Below are 18,446 nucleotides of genomic sequence, written 5' to 3'. Positions count from 1 at the left end.
TGTTGAGTCATCTGTATCTCATGCATTACACCTACACTTTTTAAAGTAGACACAATTAAACCCGACTCACTCCTCTCACATGTCACAGTGTTGCACGGGGAGGCCTTGAATTTTGTAAATAAATACAATAAAAACAAATTACATTTGTTCCTGATTAACTCGTTGGACTAAACTGTCACTGTTCAGGTTCAGACACAAAGACACACACACACACACACAGAAATCACCATCTAATGTTGCCCTTCAGGTATTTATGTAAGGAGGTAATCGACTGTTTTCTGGACAAAGTTACCTGCAGCCTGTAGGTAGTCAAAGAGTTGGTGCCAGGGATCGGAAAGAATTTTCTCTGCTTTGACTTCTAGGCTACCCAGATCGGTGCCTAAGGTTGTTATCGTAAGAGCTTGTTGGCAGTGTTTACTATTTTCCCTGAGAACGTGCTTTTGTGCTCGCAGAACCAGCACATGTGATGCAAAAAACAGTTCAAATACCCTCAATGAAGGCACTATTAAACGATCTTAAGCAGACCAAACTTGGGGAGAGGTCGTTCAGTTTCCAGAGGGAGCACAAAGGAGCGCACATAGGTTTAATTAGAACAGGATAAATACTGGAAACTGTTTTTAAAAATATCTGAAAAGGAGAACGAGTAGAAACAAAACATACATATATAATAATCTACATACAGTAGCACCTTTATTATACACTGTGGTTTTAATGCACATAAGATAGGACATTTACATTGTTAAAGCAGCAAAGACAGTAAAGATAATAAATAATAAACATGCATTACCAAAAAAAGTACAATATATAACAATATTAACACTAAGACTATAGAAAAAAGTTGAAATAGAATGTTTATTGTACATTATAGACATTATATTGCACCTTTCAAACCAAAGTAACAAGATGTTTTAACAGTAAAACAAATAATTCAGCTGATACTCGTTATCGATATCGGTCTAAAATAAGTAAAAATCTAAATGTATTCAACACAGTATAAAATATGTGTTATACAGGTGGAATATTATGTTTTTAAAATGTGGTAAATGCATCCACACAAGTGTGTTAACATCTTGGTATCCGTAGATACTGGAGCTCGGATATTGGTATCAGTATCCCAGGCATCCCAGTTCAATTACAGAACATGGAGACACCAACAACTACTATAATAAAAAAAAAAGTGGCTTCTTTTAAGAAGAGATTCGAGAGATGAACCTTTGGATCATTCTAGTGGGGACACAGAGAATATGAAACCCCTCAGGGCCCCTGAGCCTCCTGGACTCCAGTGTGGAAAGCTGCCTGTTTCAAACCAAACCAGGTCGTGTGGGATAACGATTTTCTTTCTCTCTCTTTCTTTCTTGGCACTCATGGCCAAGTTAAAATAACGGAAAAGAAATGCACATGCGCGTTGGTTTTGAGCTCCATCGGAGGCGCCATTGCTTCACTGCGACTGTAGTTCAACTTTTCCTCCCCACACATGGAAAGTCAGTTATGCGGAGGTAATAAAAAGACTCCAAGCCCCAGCCCCAGCCCCACCGTCGCTGCTCTTTCTCTCGCCAGGCACAGGGGGGAGTAGTCACAGCTGGAAGCATAATAAGATGCGCATGAATTTACAATCATCTGGAATCAACGATAAGAGAGTAGAAATGGACTGCTCGGGAAGCCTGTGCGCGCGCGGGTGTCAGACAAAAGTTGCCGTTTGTTGTCGTTTGTAGGACGCGACGCTGCGCTTCGGTGCGTTTCCTCCACACACACACACGCACACACACAAGAGAAAAAAGGAGCAGAATATTCAAAGCTCAGGCGCCGCTGCCCGCAGTTGATGGAGTTCACAAGTTTCTTCAGTCCGCGCACAATGGAGAGAAAAGCGCCCTTCGCCGACTGTGAAGGTAAAGTTTCTGTCTCTTTCTGAAGCCTTTCTGTCGACGTGTACACACACACACACACACGCACGCACGCGCGCGGACGGACGGTTCTCAAACTTCTGCCGTGTCCAGTGAGCGGGTTGTATAACTTGTTTTGCTGGCTTTCTGCAACTCGGGCTTGTGTTGTGCCAGCGAGCCAATCATAAGTGGGAGGGGTGCAGATGTTCACGAGCTCTGGCTCCAGATGTTTGTTGAGTTGGAGCTCTCGTAAACACGCGGAAAGAATCGCTTTTACGCGTCTCTTTGTGCTGTTTTACGCACGGACACAGAGGCTGTGTGTAGTAGCCCTGGTTTGTTTTTGTTTTCTTTATTTAAGTAATGTTTACGAAGAGTGAGGAAAGGGTCGATATTGTGCGGTTAAAGCTGTGGTTCAGTCTATTATCATGGTTAGCCTGAAGCTAACTCTGGGGAAGTAGCCTTCACACAGTCACAGTGCAAGGCTACAGCAACACCATAACCACTTTATCACGTGTGATATTCATCAATATCAATAGTTGATTGGCATTGACTGATTATTACATACTTACTTGTACATGATTACACTTTGTTGTTCTCAGAAACCTCATAAATGCTGCTTATTGCACTGGAACTTGTTGAAATGTATATTCCAAAAGCCATACATGTCAATGTTACTTTAAGAAAGGAGTTAAACTGGTGTATTGTGTCAGATGCAGGGAAATAAATCAATAAAGTCTGCATTATATATCAGCTATTGGATGCCCTGAATTCTATAAAGATCGATATCAACCGTAGAAATATCCATATTTGTGTCTCACATCTCTTTTTACAACATGTCGCCTGTGCTTACTTAAGTATGTTATTTATGTTGTTACAGATTATATGAAAAATGTCCTTATTCCCCCCTTTTCTGATAAATAATCCAGTGATTTTGACCAATACCGACACAGGTATTAATCATAGAAATGAATTTGCAGAAGAAAACAAACGTAGGTAACTCTTATTATAAGTAATAATATGAAGTCTTCGTTATATGAGTGCTTTAATTGTATTGGCTGAAACAAATTGTGTCTGTAGTGCAAAAAAGAAGCGGTGGATTCATTCACACAGCAAGAAGAAGAAGAAGAGTTCATTTTTTCATGCTAAAAACAACCCTCTGTGTTTGTCTGTGTGTGTGAGACAGGTTTCCTGTGGTCAGAGTGGATTACTGACTTCAGTAAGAAGAGGGAACGCCAGTCCAGGTTATGAAGTTTGCGGCAGCGACTTTACGGCACAAGCCTGTGGACCGTTCCAAGACTTCTACCTTCTTCTCGCTTAATGAGTGTGCGGTGTGTGAAATCCGGCGGGCTGACAGGTTATTACCCTCCTAATCTTCTTCAAAACAATGTCACTTTTGACAAAAACAAACGGTGCATAGTCACTGTGACAAGAGGTTATCCCCTCTCTGGATGACCCCTCTCTGAATCCTCCACTATTCAGCGCCTCCACGTTGCTATTGGAAGAAAACCAATGTCTGCCTCCTCTCCCCCGTCCTTACCTCGAGCCTTCGTCCACTCTCTCCCTCCGCCCGGACCGCTCTACACGCGGCTGTCCAACGGCAGTCACAGCGCCCCCAGCCCCACCAACTCCCGCAGCTCTTTCCATGGAGTGTCCTTCCTGCTGCAGATCGGACTGACCAGAGAGACGGTGAACCTGGAGGCCAATGACCTGTCATTGTCTGCTGTGAAGGACCTTGTGTGCTCTATAGTGGACCAGAAGGTAATGTTTTCATTAAACTGTCTCTCTCTCTCTCTCTCATAACCTCTGAACAGTGGCGGTTGGTGGTGTTTGAAGTTATTTCTACACAAATTCTTCAGTAAATTCTGCAAACGAACAACTAGAACAAGGAACGACGACATTTATGTCAAACTGAAATGCCATAATAGTGCGTTACAAACGAAAATGGGCCCATATTGCCATATAAATAACACACAACGACCAGCAGCTATTTGTTTTCACACTTCCCTCATGAAATTCCTCCAATCAATATGCAGAAGCAGAAGCTTAGCTTCTCTGGAAGTGTCAATGTTGCCGCATTTGTCCAATCACCGCCGAGCTGCTACAGGATTCTGAACAAACTAGTTCTAATGGCGTTCTAGTTAGCACTGAAATGCAAATACAACACGGTTCATATTTGACGATGATTTATAGGAAGCTGAGCTTCTGCCACTGAAGTGAAATGTTTTCCACAAAACGCATGCAAACCTCCTACTTGTTGCCTTGTTATCAAACATGAGCAGTAATCCTGGAGGCAGTAACACGCTGTAACGTGACGAAGCACTGATTTGTTCTGCCATCTTTTATCCTGTTTCATCTGTTTGGGGTTTTTTTGTTTCCAAAGCAGACATCTGGGCCTCGTGCACTTCAGAAGCATGTGCACAATGACACAATGACATAAGCTAGTAGCATCATTTATTTACAATGTGGTGTAAAGTTACGGCACTCACATGATGCGTGCTGTTGTTATTGGAAATGCTGTATTTTCCATGACTTTGTTAACGTGTTGTTATGTCACCAGAGCAATAATTCCACCATAAGAAATTGGCTTTAAACACAAATACAGGCCACAACATGATTTCGCTGTGTAAAGTGGAAATCAATGGCGCAAGTTTTAATGTTGTTCTTCTTCAGTTGCGCTGAGAACGGCCTGATTGTGGTCTGTGTCTGCATGTGTATGTGTGTGTGTGTGTGTGTTTGTTTATAACGTGCAAAGTGAAATTGAGGCTTGAACTAGACGTTTTTATTTTCTACTGTGTAGTGGCCTTGTGTAATGATAAGCACTGTAAAACTACACCGCACATGTAATACCTTTTATGAGAAAGAAAGGGGTTTTCTCTGGCAGAGAAATATGTCCATGACTCTGCTACACACACACAACAAGACCAAAACACATCCCACATGAAGAAGTGAACTGTTCGAACCTTGGCTTGACCAACTGTAGGTGTAGGAGCTCCCCACTGTGACCCTCAAGGGGGATAAAGTGGTTAAAAATGAATGAATGAATGATTTGAAGCAGTCTCATGTAAAGTTATGACACCAGTTATGAGAAGGGTTTTTTCTCTGGTACAAATAAACTAAATAGTCACTTTGTTTCCATGCACAGCTGTGGTTGTAACTCGACTATGCCGTTCCACTGATTGGGCTACTGCCCAGTAGACAAGGAGTAGCGGGTAATCGATTCAATGAATGAAGTGTGTCTGCCTCAATTCTGCTGGGGGGCGTAATGCGTCGCTTCCAGCTTATTAGTGTAGGGTGGTTTCCAGTTTAGTATGCAGCTAGTTGTTAGCAAGTATCTCACTTTACGTACCGAGTATCTCACTTTACGTACAGAGTATCTCACTTTACGTACCGAGTATCTCACTTTACGTACAGAGTATCTCAGTTTATGTACCCAGTATCTCACTTTACGTACCGAGTATCTCAGTTTACGTACCGAGTATCTCAGTTTACGTACTGAGTATTTCTCGTTACGTACCGAGTATCTCACTAATCGTACCGAGTATCTCACTTTACATCTCACTTTACATACCGAGTATCTCAGTTTACATACCAAGTATCTCAGTTTACGTACTGAGTATCTCACTTTACGTACCAAATATCTCACTTTACGTACAGAGTATCTCAGTTTATGTACCGAGTATCTCAGTTTACGTACTGAATATCTCACTTTACGTACCGAGTATCTCAGTTTACATACCAAGTATCTCAGTTTACGTACTGAGTATCTCACTTAACATACCAAGTATCTCACTTTACGTACCGAGTATCTCACTTTACGTACCGAGTATCTCAGTTTACGTACTGAATATCTCACTTTACGTACTGAGTATCTCACTTTACGTACTGACTCTCTCTCTTTACGTACCGAGTATCTCAGTTTACATACCAAGTATCTCAGTTTACGTACTGAGTATCTCACTTTACATACCAAGTATCTCACTTTACGTACCGAGTATCTCACTTTACGTACCGAGTATCTCAGTTTACGTACTGAATATCTCACTTTACGTACTGATTATCTAATTTTACATACTGAGTATCTCACTTTACGTACTGAGTATCTCACTTTACGTACTGACTCTCTCTCTTTACGTACCGAGTATCAGAATGAGAATCAGAATACTTTTATTATCCCGAAGGAAATTGTTTTGTTACAGTTGCTCCATATCAGACTCAGAAGTACCAGTTTTTTTTAAAGGGCACACAAGTACAGAGTATCTCACTAAACTATAGAGTATCTGACTAAAGTACAGAGTGAGGGATTAATATTGTGTAAAGCCTGTTAGAGTAATGAAATGGCTCTTGTGTGCATCCACATGTTCCTGTTTTTTTTTTGAACCTCTTGTGAATAATGATGATTACTCCATTTGTGTCTGTAATTATCGTTGACTGGATAAAAAAGAAGGTGATTAAACGAAGCACTTTTCATCAGCCTCCGGGCTCTGAACATTTGGGTCGGTCAGAGCTGTGTTTGTGTATGAGGGGGATGACAAAAGAGTTAAATGAATAAAGAACAAAGTTGTGATGAACAACGACAGCGAAGATGCTGCAGCGTCCGTGCCGAGTCTGTGTCCTCTGGTTCCGCGTTGTCCAAGTTGACATTCCAGAGGAGCGCGGTAATGTTGTTGTTCTTTACGAGGTCTGCTGATTCTCACTAGCTAGTTATGAACAGTTCTGGTCTGCAGAGCAGAAAATCTCATCACTGCGCATATTTGCTGGGATCTCGTAACACTGGCACAGTTGCAAGAATCTGTAACAGGAAAAGAGTGTGAAATGCAATGCTCTGAAGATGACCCGTAAAGAAAAGCAGCAGTGGAGCGCTCACGCTGAGTAACTGCTGATCATCTGCCGCAGAGTTTATTACTGTCAATCACTTTATATCACACTCATTTGTCTAAAGATGCCTCACCATATGAGCTCTTTCATTTATGGTCAACAGTCGTAAAGGTTTAATGTATAATAAACATTATGTATCTTCATCATCTACATTATTGTGCATTTCCTCTATTAGACTCCACCAAACGCAATGCACCGCATCAACTATTTGGTGAAATACAGCCATGTGGCTTTGATATCAATGGAAAATATGACTGTAGTCCACTCTCCAGTCCATCCCCGCCCCACTTCTTCTTGCTCTGAAATATGTACGACAGCGCTGAGCCTTTTACAAAGTCCACTCATGCCGGACGACTTATCCAGCTGAAGATCTCTGACCCCAGCTTAGCCGTTGACAGTCGTCCCAGGAAGTCTCCACTCAGCAGAACCTCGGGTCCCTGTCAGCAGACGGGAGGCCAGGAAAAAGAAAAAAAGATTTAGACTTTATGTGGTAATATCTGTGTGGAGATGAAGTCTGGCTGGAAGTGTATAACCCCCCCTTCCCTCCATGCTGCCGTTTCCTCCGCTGAAAGCTGGCCTGCATCACTCAGTGACTCACCACCCAAGCATGCAACAAACATGGATGCTTATCCCTATTTATCCCCCCAGTCACTGTCAGGTTTTCTGCTGTGTCAGCTGTTGTGAACTTTCAGAATGGGGTTCAGTTGTGTGTAAAGTGTGTTATTAGAGATAGTGACCGGCCTTACTCGGCTTTATTTTACCACGGCAAAGCTTGTCTTGAGTATCAAGGTGTGAGTCAGAGAAAGTGACCCTGAAAAATGTCGTTTTGTGCTGAGGTTTTCCTCAACACACAAACAAAACCCCTACTCCTACCACTCACTGAGCAATTATTCAAATAAAACTGGTGTTGTAGCTAAAAAATACCTACTTTAAGTGCCATAAATCAGTGCAGCTTGTAATGTACTGCATTGGATGTTAGCTGCTTATCGTCATAATTAGGTTAATGCATTGTGTTACACATGACCAGGCCACATTGTGCATCGAGTAGCTCGCGTCAACTGTGTTTACGCTCCTCCATTTACTTTATGAAACTTGCTTCTGTGTATTAAAAGACACGGGCAGCACACGCGCCGTGTACTTGTGTACTTCCATTTTCCAGTGGGCGAGTGTTAAACTTAGACTTCTTATTCCAGAGAACACTACACCCCTGTTTCGACTGCTGGTATCTGCAGTATCTTTCTCTTTCATTCTCAACATCTTCTTCTCAAAGCTTGTGACCATAGCTTAAGGACAGACCAGAGAGCTTGCTTTTTGGTACATTTTTAATTTTCTTCTTTTGGAACCCGTCACTTTTGCTGCCTTACTATAAGAGTGTGACGTCTTTAGGTCTGAACAACATCTGTCAATAGCTCATATCCAGTTTTAAACTGAGCCTTTTTATTGAAGATGTAATGCAGAGAAATACTCTTTACAGACTGCGAATAAAAGCGTTTCTGCTGTAGCAGATGCACTCTGAATGGACTTGTACAGCTGTAAAGTGTCCAGATGTTTGCGTGCAGTGGTCTTTATGGCTTCAAGGTCGACATTTCATATCTTTTCTGAACCCGTCTGGTTCTGAATCAGTCTCATTGTTTGTCAGGGAGCCATGAAGCCTGTTGTAATAGCTCTGTATTGTATAGATTTTGCACAGCTCATTCCCTCTTCCTGCTAAAGGCTCGACCACATGACTTCGGCAGAGTCCGCAGACTAGATTGGCTTTCTCTCCGTTTCCTGCGCTGATCTGAGATGAGTGCTGATAGAAGTGGTTTGGACCACATTCGCCAACTTTTGCGGTTCAGGTCAATTGTAGTCCAGGAGAACCGGATCCTAAGGCTCAGTCTTGTAGAGCAGCTGTGGCTGTGACTGTTTTAATGTTAAAAACAATGGCACATGGGTATCAACTCCTGGCCAGGCTCCTTGGGGACTGTGAGAAAGGATGAAAGGAGCCAGTCACCCGCCCCAATCGGGTACCATCTAGCCCAGATCTAACCCATGACGGCCCACTGACGGCTCCGTGCGACCCCAGATCAGGGCAGCCTTGTTTTAACCAGTCTCGGTCTGGTTTTTTTTGTTTTTTGGGGCCTGATGAATGGTGCGAGATAAACATCCCAAAGCTTCCACTTGTTGAACATTTCCTGTTTGGTGTCGCCCAAGTCCTCTCGTGCAGCCTGCGAGGGAGCAGCGGCGGGGCAAAAGTTCACCACTCCCTGAGAAACGACTCCCCGTTTGCCACTTGGTCAGTCTGGACAGACAGACAGACAGACAGGCAGACAGACAGACAGACAGGCAGCTACAGAACATTCCTCTACACCCAGGCATTTTTGGAGGATGATGTGACGCCCGCTCGGGATGGTTGGGATTAGAATGCTCGGAAAATGAACGATTTGACATTCATAGGTCGTGAAAATACTGATGTTATAAATATTTCATTGTCTTTAGGATGTTGCTGCGTAGACACTGTAGCTGGAAATGTTGTGAAAAGCAGATGCTTTAGCCACAGGTTTCCCGAGTCAGTGCTGGAACTACCAGTTCTGGTTTAGGGCTGTACATCTGCCCTTGTAATTAGTGAGACAAAGGCTGTTTTGAGTTTGAAACAGGCTCGGTTGAACAATTTACAGTAAAAATTTGAGTATTTTAAACAAGTTGGATTTGTTCTAAACCTTTGAGTAATCTCTTTTCGCTTTTGTAGCTCATGGTAATTGTGTTTTCATGTGAGTTTTCATCACGTTAAGAAGAGAGACCTGGACCTGGACCTGGTCTGGGAATAATCTCTCCACAGAAAAGTGCAAGTGAAAATTTAAGAGCGAAGCAAAAATAGCCCGAAAGGAGAGTGCAGATGGAAACTGGAGGGACGGTAGTTACCAAAGCTAACTGAAACACACGGTTAATAAATCAACACCATCTCTCTCTCCCCCCTTCTTCTCTCCCTCCCTCCCTCATTTCTACAGTTAAGGCCACATCTGCATGTTTCCTATGGAGCTGGCAGCCACATTTCACCCCAGAGGAGATCCCAACAGCACAGGGCTTTATGTGTGATATACATGGAGCCAGACATTTCCTGGAAAGCACATTCAGCTCCTTCTGTAGAAAAAACAGGTCACCCCTGAATCAAAATATCCACTGTTAGTATTGGTTCTGAATACGCACTGTTGTGGCCTTAGCCTTATTTGGTTTGCAGTGTTCATTTGCAGGCATATTTGGTGTATTCCAAAGTCATGGAGTGGACAAAATTGATATCACAACTGGGAATGCTGAAATAACGTCAACTTAAAAGCCTCCTTGCACTAGGAATCTATCAATTTCTTCAGATTTGGAGTTCTTTGTGGAAAAGAGACGAGGTAGAGAGTGTGTGTGTGTGAGAGAGAGAGAGAGAGAAAAGGGGGGAAAAAAAGAAATCTCTGAAGTTAAGTGAGCGTCGTAATTTCTACCATCTGCAGTGCACATTTCTGCCGCCTCGCTCTCCTTCAAATGTAAAGTGGCAAAGCAGAATGCACGGCCGCGGCCACAAGAGTCACAGAATGATAGAGTGGAGAAGAGTGGTCCTCTGGGGAAAAGGGGCCGGGGTTGGCTGCATGGGACCGGCCTGTTGGCAAAGCCTCACGTGGGACACGGAGGGAGTGGGAGTGGGGGGGGCGGGGGTTGGTTGGGGCGGTTGTGGCCACACCTCACTCCTGATGTCTGATGCCAAAACCATCAGTTCAGAGCTGCTGTGGATTTTCCGTCCTCCCAGTGCCCAAATGCCCTTCACCCTTCATACTTGACTTCAGCCGGTGGGCGGCTGATAATCTCCATCACTCCAATCTGGACTAATGACCCGCCGAGTCAGGCTTTGATTGTGATTATGTTGAAGTGGAAGGCAGCACAACTACTCTACTTTAGAGCCATTTAATACTCAGGGGATCCTGGTGACTTTGTCCTTGTGAAGCCACCTCACACGTGGTGGTTAAAGAGCACTTCATGGGAGGCACGTTTTTTTTTCCCATTCATAAATTTGCAACTAGGGCACGACACGGTTCAGTGAGAGGTTATTATTTCTTTATCTTTACTAATTTACTCATTAACGACTTTTCCACCATGAATGCGTTCACTTACAGACTCGGCGTGCTCGGAGGGCTTGAGAACATGCCCCTCTTTAAAATGTTAACACTTGCTAACAGACCATGTGACCGTGGTATTATTGATCCCTTGCAGTGCAGCTCGGTTGCAGAACGTCTTATTCTTTGTTGTTTTCACAGCCTTTCCTGTCAAACTGACAGGAAGGTGGCAGGGGAAGTGCAATCACACAATCACGCAACGATTTGTTGATAGGTTTGGAAACGTGGTGCAACGCCGCCCCAATGAGACGCACGTCGGTTTGATTTCTTTGCCACTCGGCACGACACGCGTCTTGTTCACTGAGAATCTCCTCGGAGCCGCTCCCTGTTTCCATATTCTCCTCTCTGCTCTCTCTGCTCTCCAATCTGCTGTGGTTGGTGGTGCAGCGCTGCCCGTGAATGCCGCATGTGCCTTGCGCTCAAATGGCTTTTCCTTGTCGACGTGCTTAAAACTTCTCAGAAAGTGCGTCTTGGTGTGCGTTTTAAAGAAAGTGACAGCTCGCAATTTGGCAAATTAAAAACAGAGGAACCAGCTATTGTCCTTCTTAATCACGAAGCTCAGCAGTTATTATATATGCTAATCCAGGCCTCAGAGAGGCGGAGGATCGCAGCGGGGCTGTAACTCATCATCAGCAGCAGCAGCAGCAGCAGCAGTGTGCGGGGGCCTGGCCAAGCATGTTTTAGATCACACTGCTCTCTTCCTGTGAGAGGCTTTGGTTCCTGTGACTCAGCCTTCCACTTCTCCGCCCGGCCTCTGGACACTGTTATTACATGCTAGAGTCATGCATGCACACGTGTGCGGGACACAGTCAAAGAAGAGGAAGAAGAAAGCTCCTGTGATGTATGTTAAAGAGTCAACCAAAAAACGTGACCTCACCACAATTATCCCGACTTCACATCAGTGCATCTGCACCGCAGGTCCAATTACCACGGAGGATTCAAATAGTCAAGATCCTGGTGAAATAATTGAGGGATTTTCTTTGGAAAGCTGCACAGGGAAGAGTTCTGAAGAACCAGGGAGAAATTTGGCTGAAAACCATCAGCTATTGTGGTTTTTTAGAGTCTCATGATGTTTGATATAGGTTTAGGATGACAGGTGTAGAGTCTCCTGAGCTCAGTCGTCCATCTGCACCAGAAATGTGAATACAGACATGTTCACCAGGGGCCTCAAACTCAAAATGACCCGGGGGCCAGTGTACTTCTAGTCTGGTCAGGAGGGGCCGGGCCAAGTGAAAAAAGTCCAATGATTTGGGAAAAATGAACAGTTTAGTGATTAGAAATTAAAATGACATCTTGATGTTGCAATTACGAATACTTAGGATGACATCGCACACCATTTCAAAGTAAAAGTGTTAGTTTTGATCTATAGTTTGCAGAAAAAAACCCGCAATTTATGACGCAAAATGAATCTAAATAACAAAAACGGACAGAAATAAAACAGAATTAAAACAATAAACATGTTTTAACATGTTTTCAAAGTGAAATCGCTGCGGTGTCAGGGATGCTGATATTGACTGGACTTTAAGCGAAGACTTGCTTCACTCTTGGCTGACCCTCGGCCACGAGAAGCATCGCTGTTATTCATGCTGGATTTATTAGTCCCGAATAAGAATGTACTGTTGTGTTCCACACTGAAGAAACCTATGAATGAGCTATGAGCCACACTCCTGCCACATGGAAGGAAACGAGTTAGTCAGGCAGTGGAGTGAGAAAGTCACAGCTTCTCTTGCTGCACGAGTTTCCTCTCTGCTGCTTCAGTGGGTTACCCTGAGTGAGGTCTTCCTTCTGTGGTGGAAAACAAGCTGACTTTACTTCAGAAGGAGCACTTTTTTATTTTTTATTTTTTTATTATCATTATGCTCTTGTGGAAGGTGATAGGATGATGGTTGCTCTATCCTGTAGGAGAAAATAGGTTTAAAACAAATAAGGATAGAAACATGTGCGGCGTATGGATGTGGGAGTTACAGTACGGCACACATGCAAGGTGTGTGCTAATGTCGCACATAATTTACAATCTAAACTGTTGCAGCTGAAAATAACTTTTAAAGGTGAGCCTGTAAAAATAAGCGAGGGCCATAAATCAGGTGTATATTGGTGGGAACAGTGTATCGAGAGTTATTATCTATGTATACAAGCACATGTCGTCCAACATTATTTGGAAAGAAATGCTTGTTCACTCTGTAGCAATGATGCCAGGTTTGTGTTTTCCATCCTGCTCTAGTCCAAACAGCTCAGTTGTTGTTTCATGCTTTACAGTAGCTGTGGGCGTTCAGCTTTAATTTGGTTTATTGGAACAGCCACTTGTTGTTTCTGTATAAAACGACTTGTGCGAGACGACACGCGGCAATTATGAAACAGCGTCCATACCCCATAATCTAAAGGAATGTTCATTAGCCGTGTTCTTGAGGAAAGGACATACTCATATTTATGGCACACTTCTGAGACTCCTAATGAAAGAAATACTACTATAATACTAATACTAATTGTTATTATTTCCCTAAATCTAATAGTATTTTTGTTGTGGATATTAATTAATGTACAATAAGTATATGTTGCACCATTAAAGTGATTTATGACGAAATCATGCGACCATAGTATATGGAAATTGTAAAAGCAGGAGCGAAAACACTTCACGTTGAACAACACCGTGGAAAACTTCAGTGTTTCCTCTGTGATACCTCACTTAAAGTGACGCCGCAGTAATAATTTAACTTGCAACACATGTATTTCTCTCTTGCTCGGAATTGCATTATTAATAATAATAATAATAATAATAATAATAACATGACAATAACATAACAAAAACAAATACAATTCCACTGTTGACTTTAATAAATGAACACAGTTTTCCACACTGGTGTTTGATGTGGCCCCAACAAAGTAATTCCACAGCTTTTCCCCAAGGTTAGCGTGAGCACATAATTGGATTTTCCAATGCGTTGGTTTTTGACGAGTTCTTGAAAGTGTGTTTTTTTCCTCTGCTGTGGGCACTGACGCGCAGCTCAATGTCAAATAATCTTCTCCCACATTGTTTTGACATCAAAACACTGTTTTCCTACGTGTGAAAGCCGCGCCGCGCTCGTCGTAACTTTCTGTGTTTGACGACTGACTGAGGACCGAGAGCGTGTCGACGCGGCACATGTTGTCTATTAAATCTTCCGTATGTGAAAACAATCGAAGGAGCTTTTTTAAGTAAGTGTGAAAATATGGACTTTGACTTCTTCGCTCTTTAGGATTCATGCAACACAAACGACGGACAAAAAAGGAAATCAGCAGCCCGTGTCTCCTGATGTAGGTGTGATGGGTGAATTAGCACAATTAGATAAACGCGGGATTATCACTTATCAATGGACTTATTTATCTGGTGAATAAAAACACCTTGTATAATACGGATCTTGTGATTTCTTGTTTTGTCTTTATCTCGCCACCTCAAGCTAAATGAAGAAGAAGAAGAAGAAGAAGAAGAGGAGGAGCCTCCTCCCTCCTGACTCGATAAAACATATTTATGTTCAGTTCAGTCATTTGTAGTGATGTTGCTTTATTAAATCACAGGCTAGCTTTGGACCGAGTTCAGAAGTCGACCCTGTTGCTTATTCACAGTTCCCCAGTTGGACTTTGGATTCAAAACTGGCATAAAGTAGAAGAATGTGGTCCACATGTTGTTTACTCTTTGACCTGACAGAGTCTGACCCCTGGAGATTGTTAGGAGACATTTTGGGTTTATTAGGTCAGAGCGTGGCTAAAGAACGGCATAGAGAGGTCACCTTTATGATCACATGACAATGAAAACCTCCCTCTTTCCTTGACCTTGTGTTTTCATATGACCAATCCAAGTCAAGACAGAAGGACGCAACAGTACAACTAAAGGCCCGTGAAAAGTTTCCAGTTGCAGTTTGTCAGGACACATGCTTCTTGACCTTTGACCTGCCCCTGCACTGCTGCTGTATACACACAGATGCTCCCTCAGTCAGGTCTGATAGTTGTGCCACCCGTTTGGTTGTTTCTCTTCATGAAGACCAAACATGCGTCTGCTGTGTTTTACTCGCCCGTCGCCTTCAGGATGGAACCTGGAACCTGGAACCTGGAACCAGGAACCTGAAGCTCACGCGCGAGTCGCTGCAGTCCACATCTGTGTGGCCCGGTGCCAGACTAATAAAGGTGTGAGGAAGCCTGAGGTCGAGCAGCATACTTTTTTTCCCCTCAGTGTAATCACATGGCCATCTGTCAGAGCCTTTGCACTGCTGCTCTCAGCCCCGCTTCCTTCATGCCACCCACCTCTGTCTCTCTCTCTCACACACAAACGTCTAACCACAGAATCATGTGCACGCTATTCTATTTCCACATGAGTCCTTGTCGTCCTCGGTGACCGAGCGCCTCGGCACGTCGGTTCTGTTTCTGTGTGTAGTGATAGCAGAGCGCCTCGTTGCCCCCCCCCCCCCCTGTTTTATAATGTCACATTTAATCACTGGGTGTAATTATGCCCATGATTGATTTCTCTCATTTATCATTTTTGGAACTTTGTAGTACAAATGATTGTGATGCAATGCCAAGTGGCACTGTTGGTTATTGAAACCAGGCTGCCCCCCCAGCCCCGCCCCCCCAAACCCAAATCATCTCCCTTCTTTTCTCTACTCCCCTGCGTCTCACCCTTCTCTCCTTATAACAGGATTTAGCATATCAATGGTGGATTAGTGCGTTTAACAAAAGCTTACCACTGCAAAGCCCCTTTTCCACTCGTCCCTGCAGCCTGACTTGTGGACCTCACACACAGCTCCTCCGCGCCGGGGTCTTTGGTGTGCGTGTGTGGTCGCGGCGGCTCCGCTGAGTGGATTTGTGTTCGAAAGTGACAAAAGATGCTCTTAGTCACCATGAGCTTCAAAAAACATGCATTTGTGTGTGTGTGTGTGTGGGTGCGTACGTGTACGGGAGCATGGTGGAGGTGAATTTGTTTGTTTTTATATACAGGGAGGAGAGAATATGTGCCAACAAAGGGATTCCTGTGTTATCCACTCATGCCCCCGCAGGTTAGTCATCAAATATGACGCTTTTATCTCCATGATCTCAACGACATAATATTAAAATGTGCCCTGAACCAGGGATCTATTGTTCTTGTATATCTGGCTTCCTCTTGCTTTTTAATGGGCCTTGGAAAAAAAGAAGTGTCCTCTGGCCTCGCAGTCGTTCCGTTCTGGCCTGCAGATGCTCCTGCTCTGGAATGGGACCCAGTGTGTGTGCAGCAGTGGAAAGTGTTGCACTCCGTGCCGAAAGGAGGTGACTCAGCTGGCTAGATTTGGGCATGGATCGCAATTTATGTGTGTGTGTGGGTTTGAGAGCAGGCGAGTGGAGGAAAACCCCACCATGACACTGCAACTGCCTCAGGAAGGATGCCCCCCCCCCTCATCCCCTCGCCACACACATAACCCCCACCATCACCTCCCAGCGACTGCCGCTGATGGGGATGGTTTGGGTCACACAGCATTAATCACCTCCCAAGGAGACAGGATTTAGGATGTAGCCGTGTCAGAAGCAGCAGGAGGCGAGTTGGAAGTGTTCATATGTGCTCATGTGTGGAGCTGAAACAATGAATCCATCCATCGATTATTAATCGACAACTATTTTGATTAAAAACAAGCTGAAGAGCAGAGTTTTATGAGCAGCATAACTAACTTTTTGTGGTCACTTCTTGGCATTTTTTTCCAACTCATGATTCAACCCTGATATAAAATGATTCACTTCCTGTGTGCAGCCAGTGCATGAGTGTTGGTGATACAAGATCTAATCCCCACTACTGTATGTTGATGAGGAAACACAGTGAGAGTCATGTGGAGGCTTAATTAGCATTGTAAAAACTCATTTGACAATGGTTTGGATGAAATGTTAATTAACATCAACATGTTTTAAGCTACTGCTGCTATTTAGTATATAAATGATATGAATTGGAACATTAAAGTGCGCTTAAAATGATGAAAAATATCTCCTTCGGCTTTGTTAACCTGCAGAAAGGTGTGACTTTAGCAAGTTTGAATGATTAAAAAGGTCACTTAAGTATTTGAAAATAACTAAATACACCAGACTCCTCTTTTAAATATTGAGATTTTAAGAAATGTCCTTTGATAAATGTTGGAGATGAACACATGTTTTCAGGATTCTTAAGTCGTTTTAACTCATCTACAGTTCGGCATTGTTGGGTTTGATTCCCGTGTCGGACTTCGCGCTCCTGACTCTCCCAGTGACGAGGAGTGTAAAAGCGTCATTATACATCACATGTTAGTGGGGACCAAAGCAGCTGAATGATGAAGAAGAAGGCTACATCTAGGTCTGGTGGTGCTTTCAAAGCTCATTGCTGTATATGAAGTCAGTGTGTTTCTCTGTCTCTCTAATGCCTGAAGTATAACAAGCCACTGTAGCTGTAATCTTTTGTTGTTTTTTTTACATTCTTGCCTCGTGACGCTTCGTTCCCCTGACTTTGTTGATGCGCGCCGTCGTCCACTGTAACCATCTGTTTTGCCGTCTCTGTATCCGTGTTTCTTGGCACACGGCGGGCTGCAGGTGTCTTGCGTGTCCTGTGCCCCAGACACCGTGCCAACCTCGTTGCTCCTGGGCCGCGGAGGCATTGTTTTCTGTGGCCCATTGTGTGTGTGACCCTGGTTGAGAAGGAAACAGCTGGTGGATCCTCCTGTACCAGCCTGCTCTGCATTGAGCCAGCACCCAGCATCATTTTTTCTCTGCAGGCTTATACTTGTGACAAGAACACTGCTCTCACTGATCTGCCCTTAGCACAGGAAGTGACTCAGTATTGACTGGCGCTGCACTTCCTGTGCGCTGATTCTCCTCTACTCCTCTCAGGATGTTTACCTCCTCCTCCTTCATGTCACATTCGCCCGCCCTCCTCTCCGCCCCTTTCCTTGGTCATGTGACCTTATGTCAGCGCACTCGACTCAACAGTTCGTGACCTGGTTTGTCTGGGTTTGTTTTGGCCCAGACGTGAGCAAACGAAGGAGACAGATGTTTGAAATGTCTCGGCCAGGCTGGAACGGTGGTGTCTTTGTGTTCACCTTGTACATACAGTACGTTATATACTGTAAGTGCAGCTTTTCACAACAATGTTAGGTACATGATTCCTGAGGTCTTTATGACTCCATCCATCCATCCATCTTCTATTGCTTTATCCTCCACAGGAGGGTCGCAGGGGGTGCTGTGCCAACCTCAGCTGACACAGGGTCACAGGGTAGATAGGTGGGGTCACACCAGGCCATCGCAGGGCCACATATAGAGACAAACAACCGTTTGCTCTCACATTCATACCCACGGTCAATTTAGAGTCACCAGTTTACAAATCTAATAACCGATAAACCCTTTGTTTTACATTTAATGAAGTATCAAAACATATTAGAGAACAGAGAACATGAAACATTTAGTCACAGGTTTTCTGGGACTGAATAATATAGTATTTGACATCTTCATGTGGGCTGGATTGGACCCTCTAGTGGTCCGGTTCTGGCCTATGGGCCGTATGTTTGACACCCCTGCTATAGCACATTTGTTTGAAGGGAATAAA

General features: G+C 43.8%; 1 protein-coding gene across 1 annotated transcript in view; it reads left to right on the top strand.

Annotated features, from left to right (window-relative positions):
- The first annotated feature begins 1,258 nt into the window (after positions 1-1,258).
- prkd3 (protein kinase D3) overlaps positions 1,259-18,446 on the top strand; it is a 35,938-nt gene continuing 18,750 nt past the window's right edge. The window contains exons 1-3 of the mRNA XM_058615788.1: positions 1,259-1,886; positions 3,064-3,234; positions 3,360-3,638. Coding sequence (XP_058471771.1) covers positions 3,390-3,638 — 249 coding nt within the window. The 5' untranslated portion in view covers positions 1,259-1,886; positions 3,064-3,234; positions 3,360-3,389. The remainder of the gene's footprint in view (positions 1,887-3,063; positions 3,235-3,359; positions 3,639-18,446) is intronic.

The sequence above is a fragment of the Solea solea genome, chromosome 18 (genome assembly GCF_958295425.1).
Source record: "Solea solea chromosome 18, fSolSol10.1, whole genome shotgun sequence".
Classification (NCBI taxonomy): domain Eukaryota; kingdom Metazoa; phylum Chordata; class Actinopteri; order Pleuronectiformes; family Soleidae; genus Solea; species Solea solea.
This window is presented reverse-complemented; position numbering and strand designations above follow the sequence as displayed.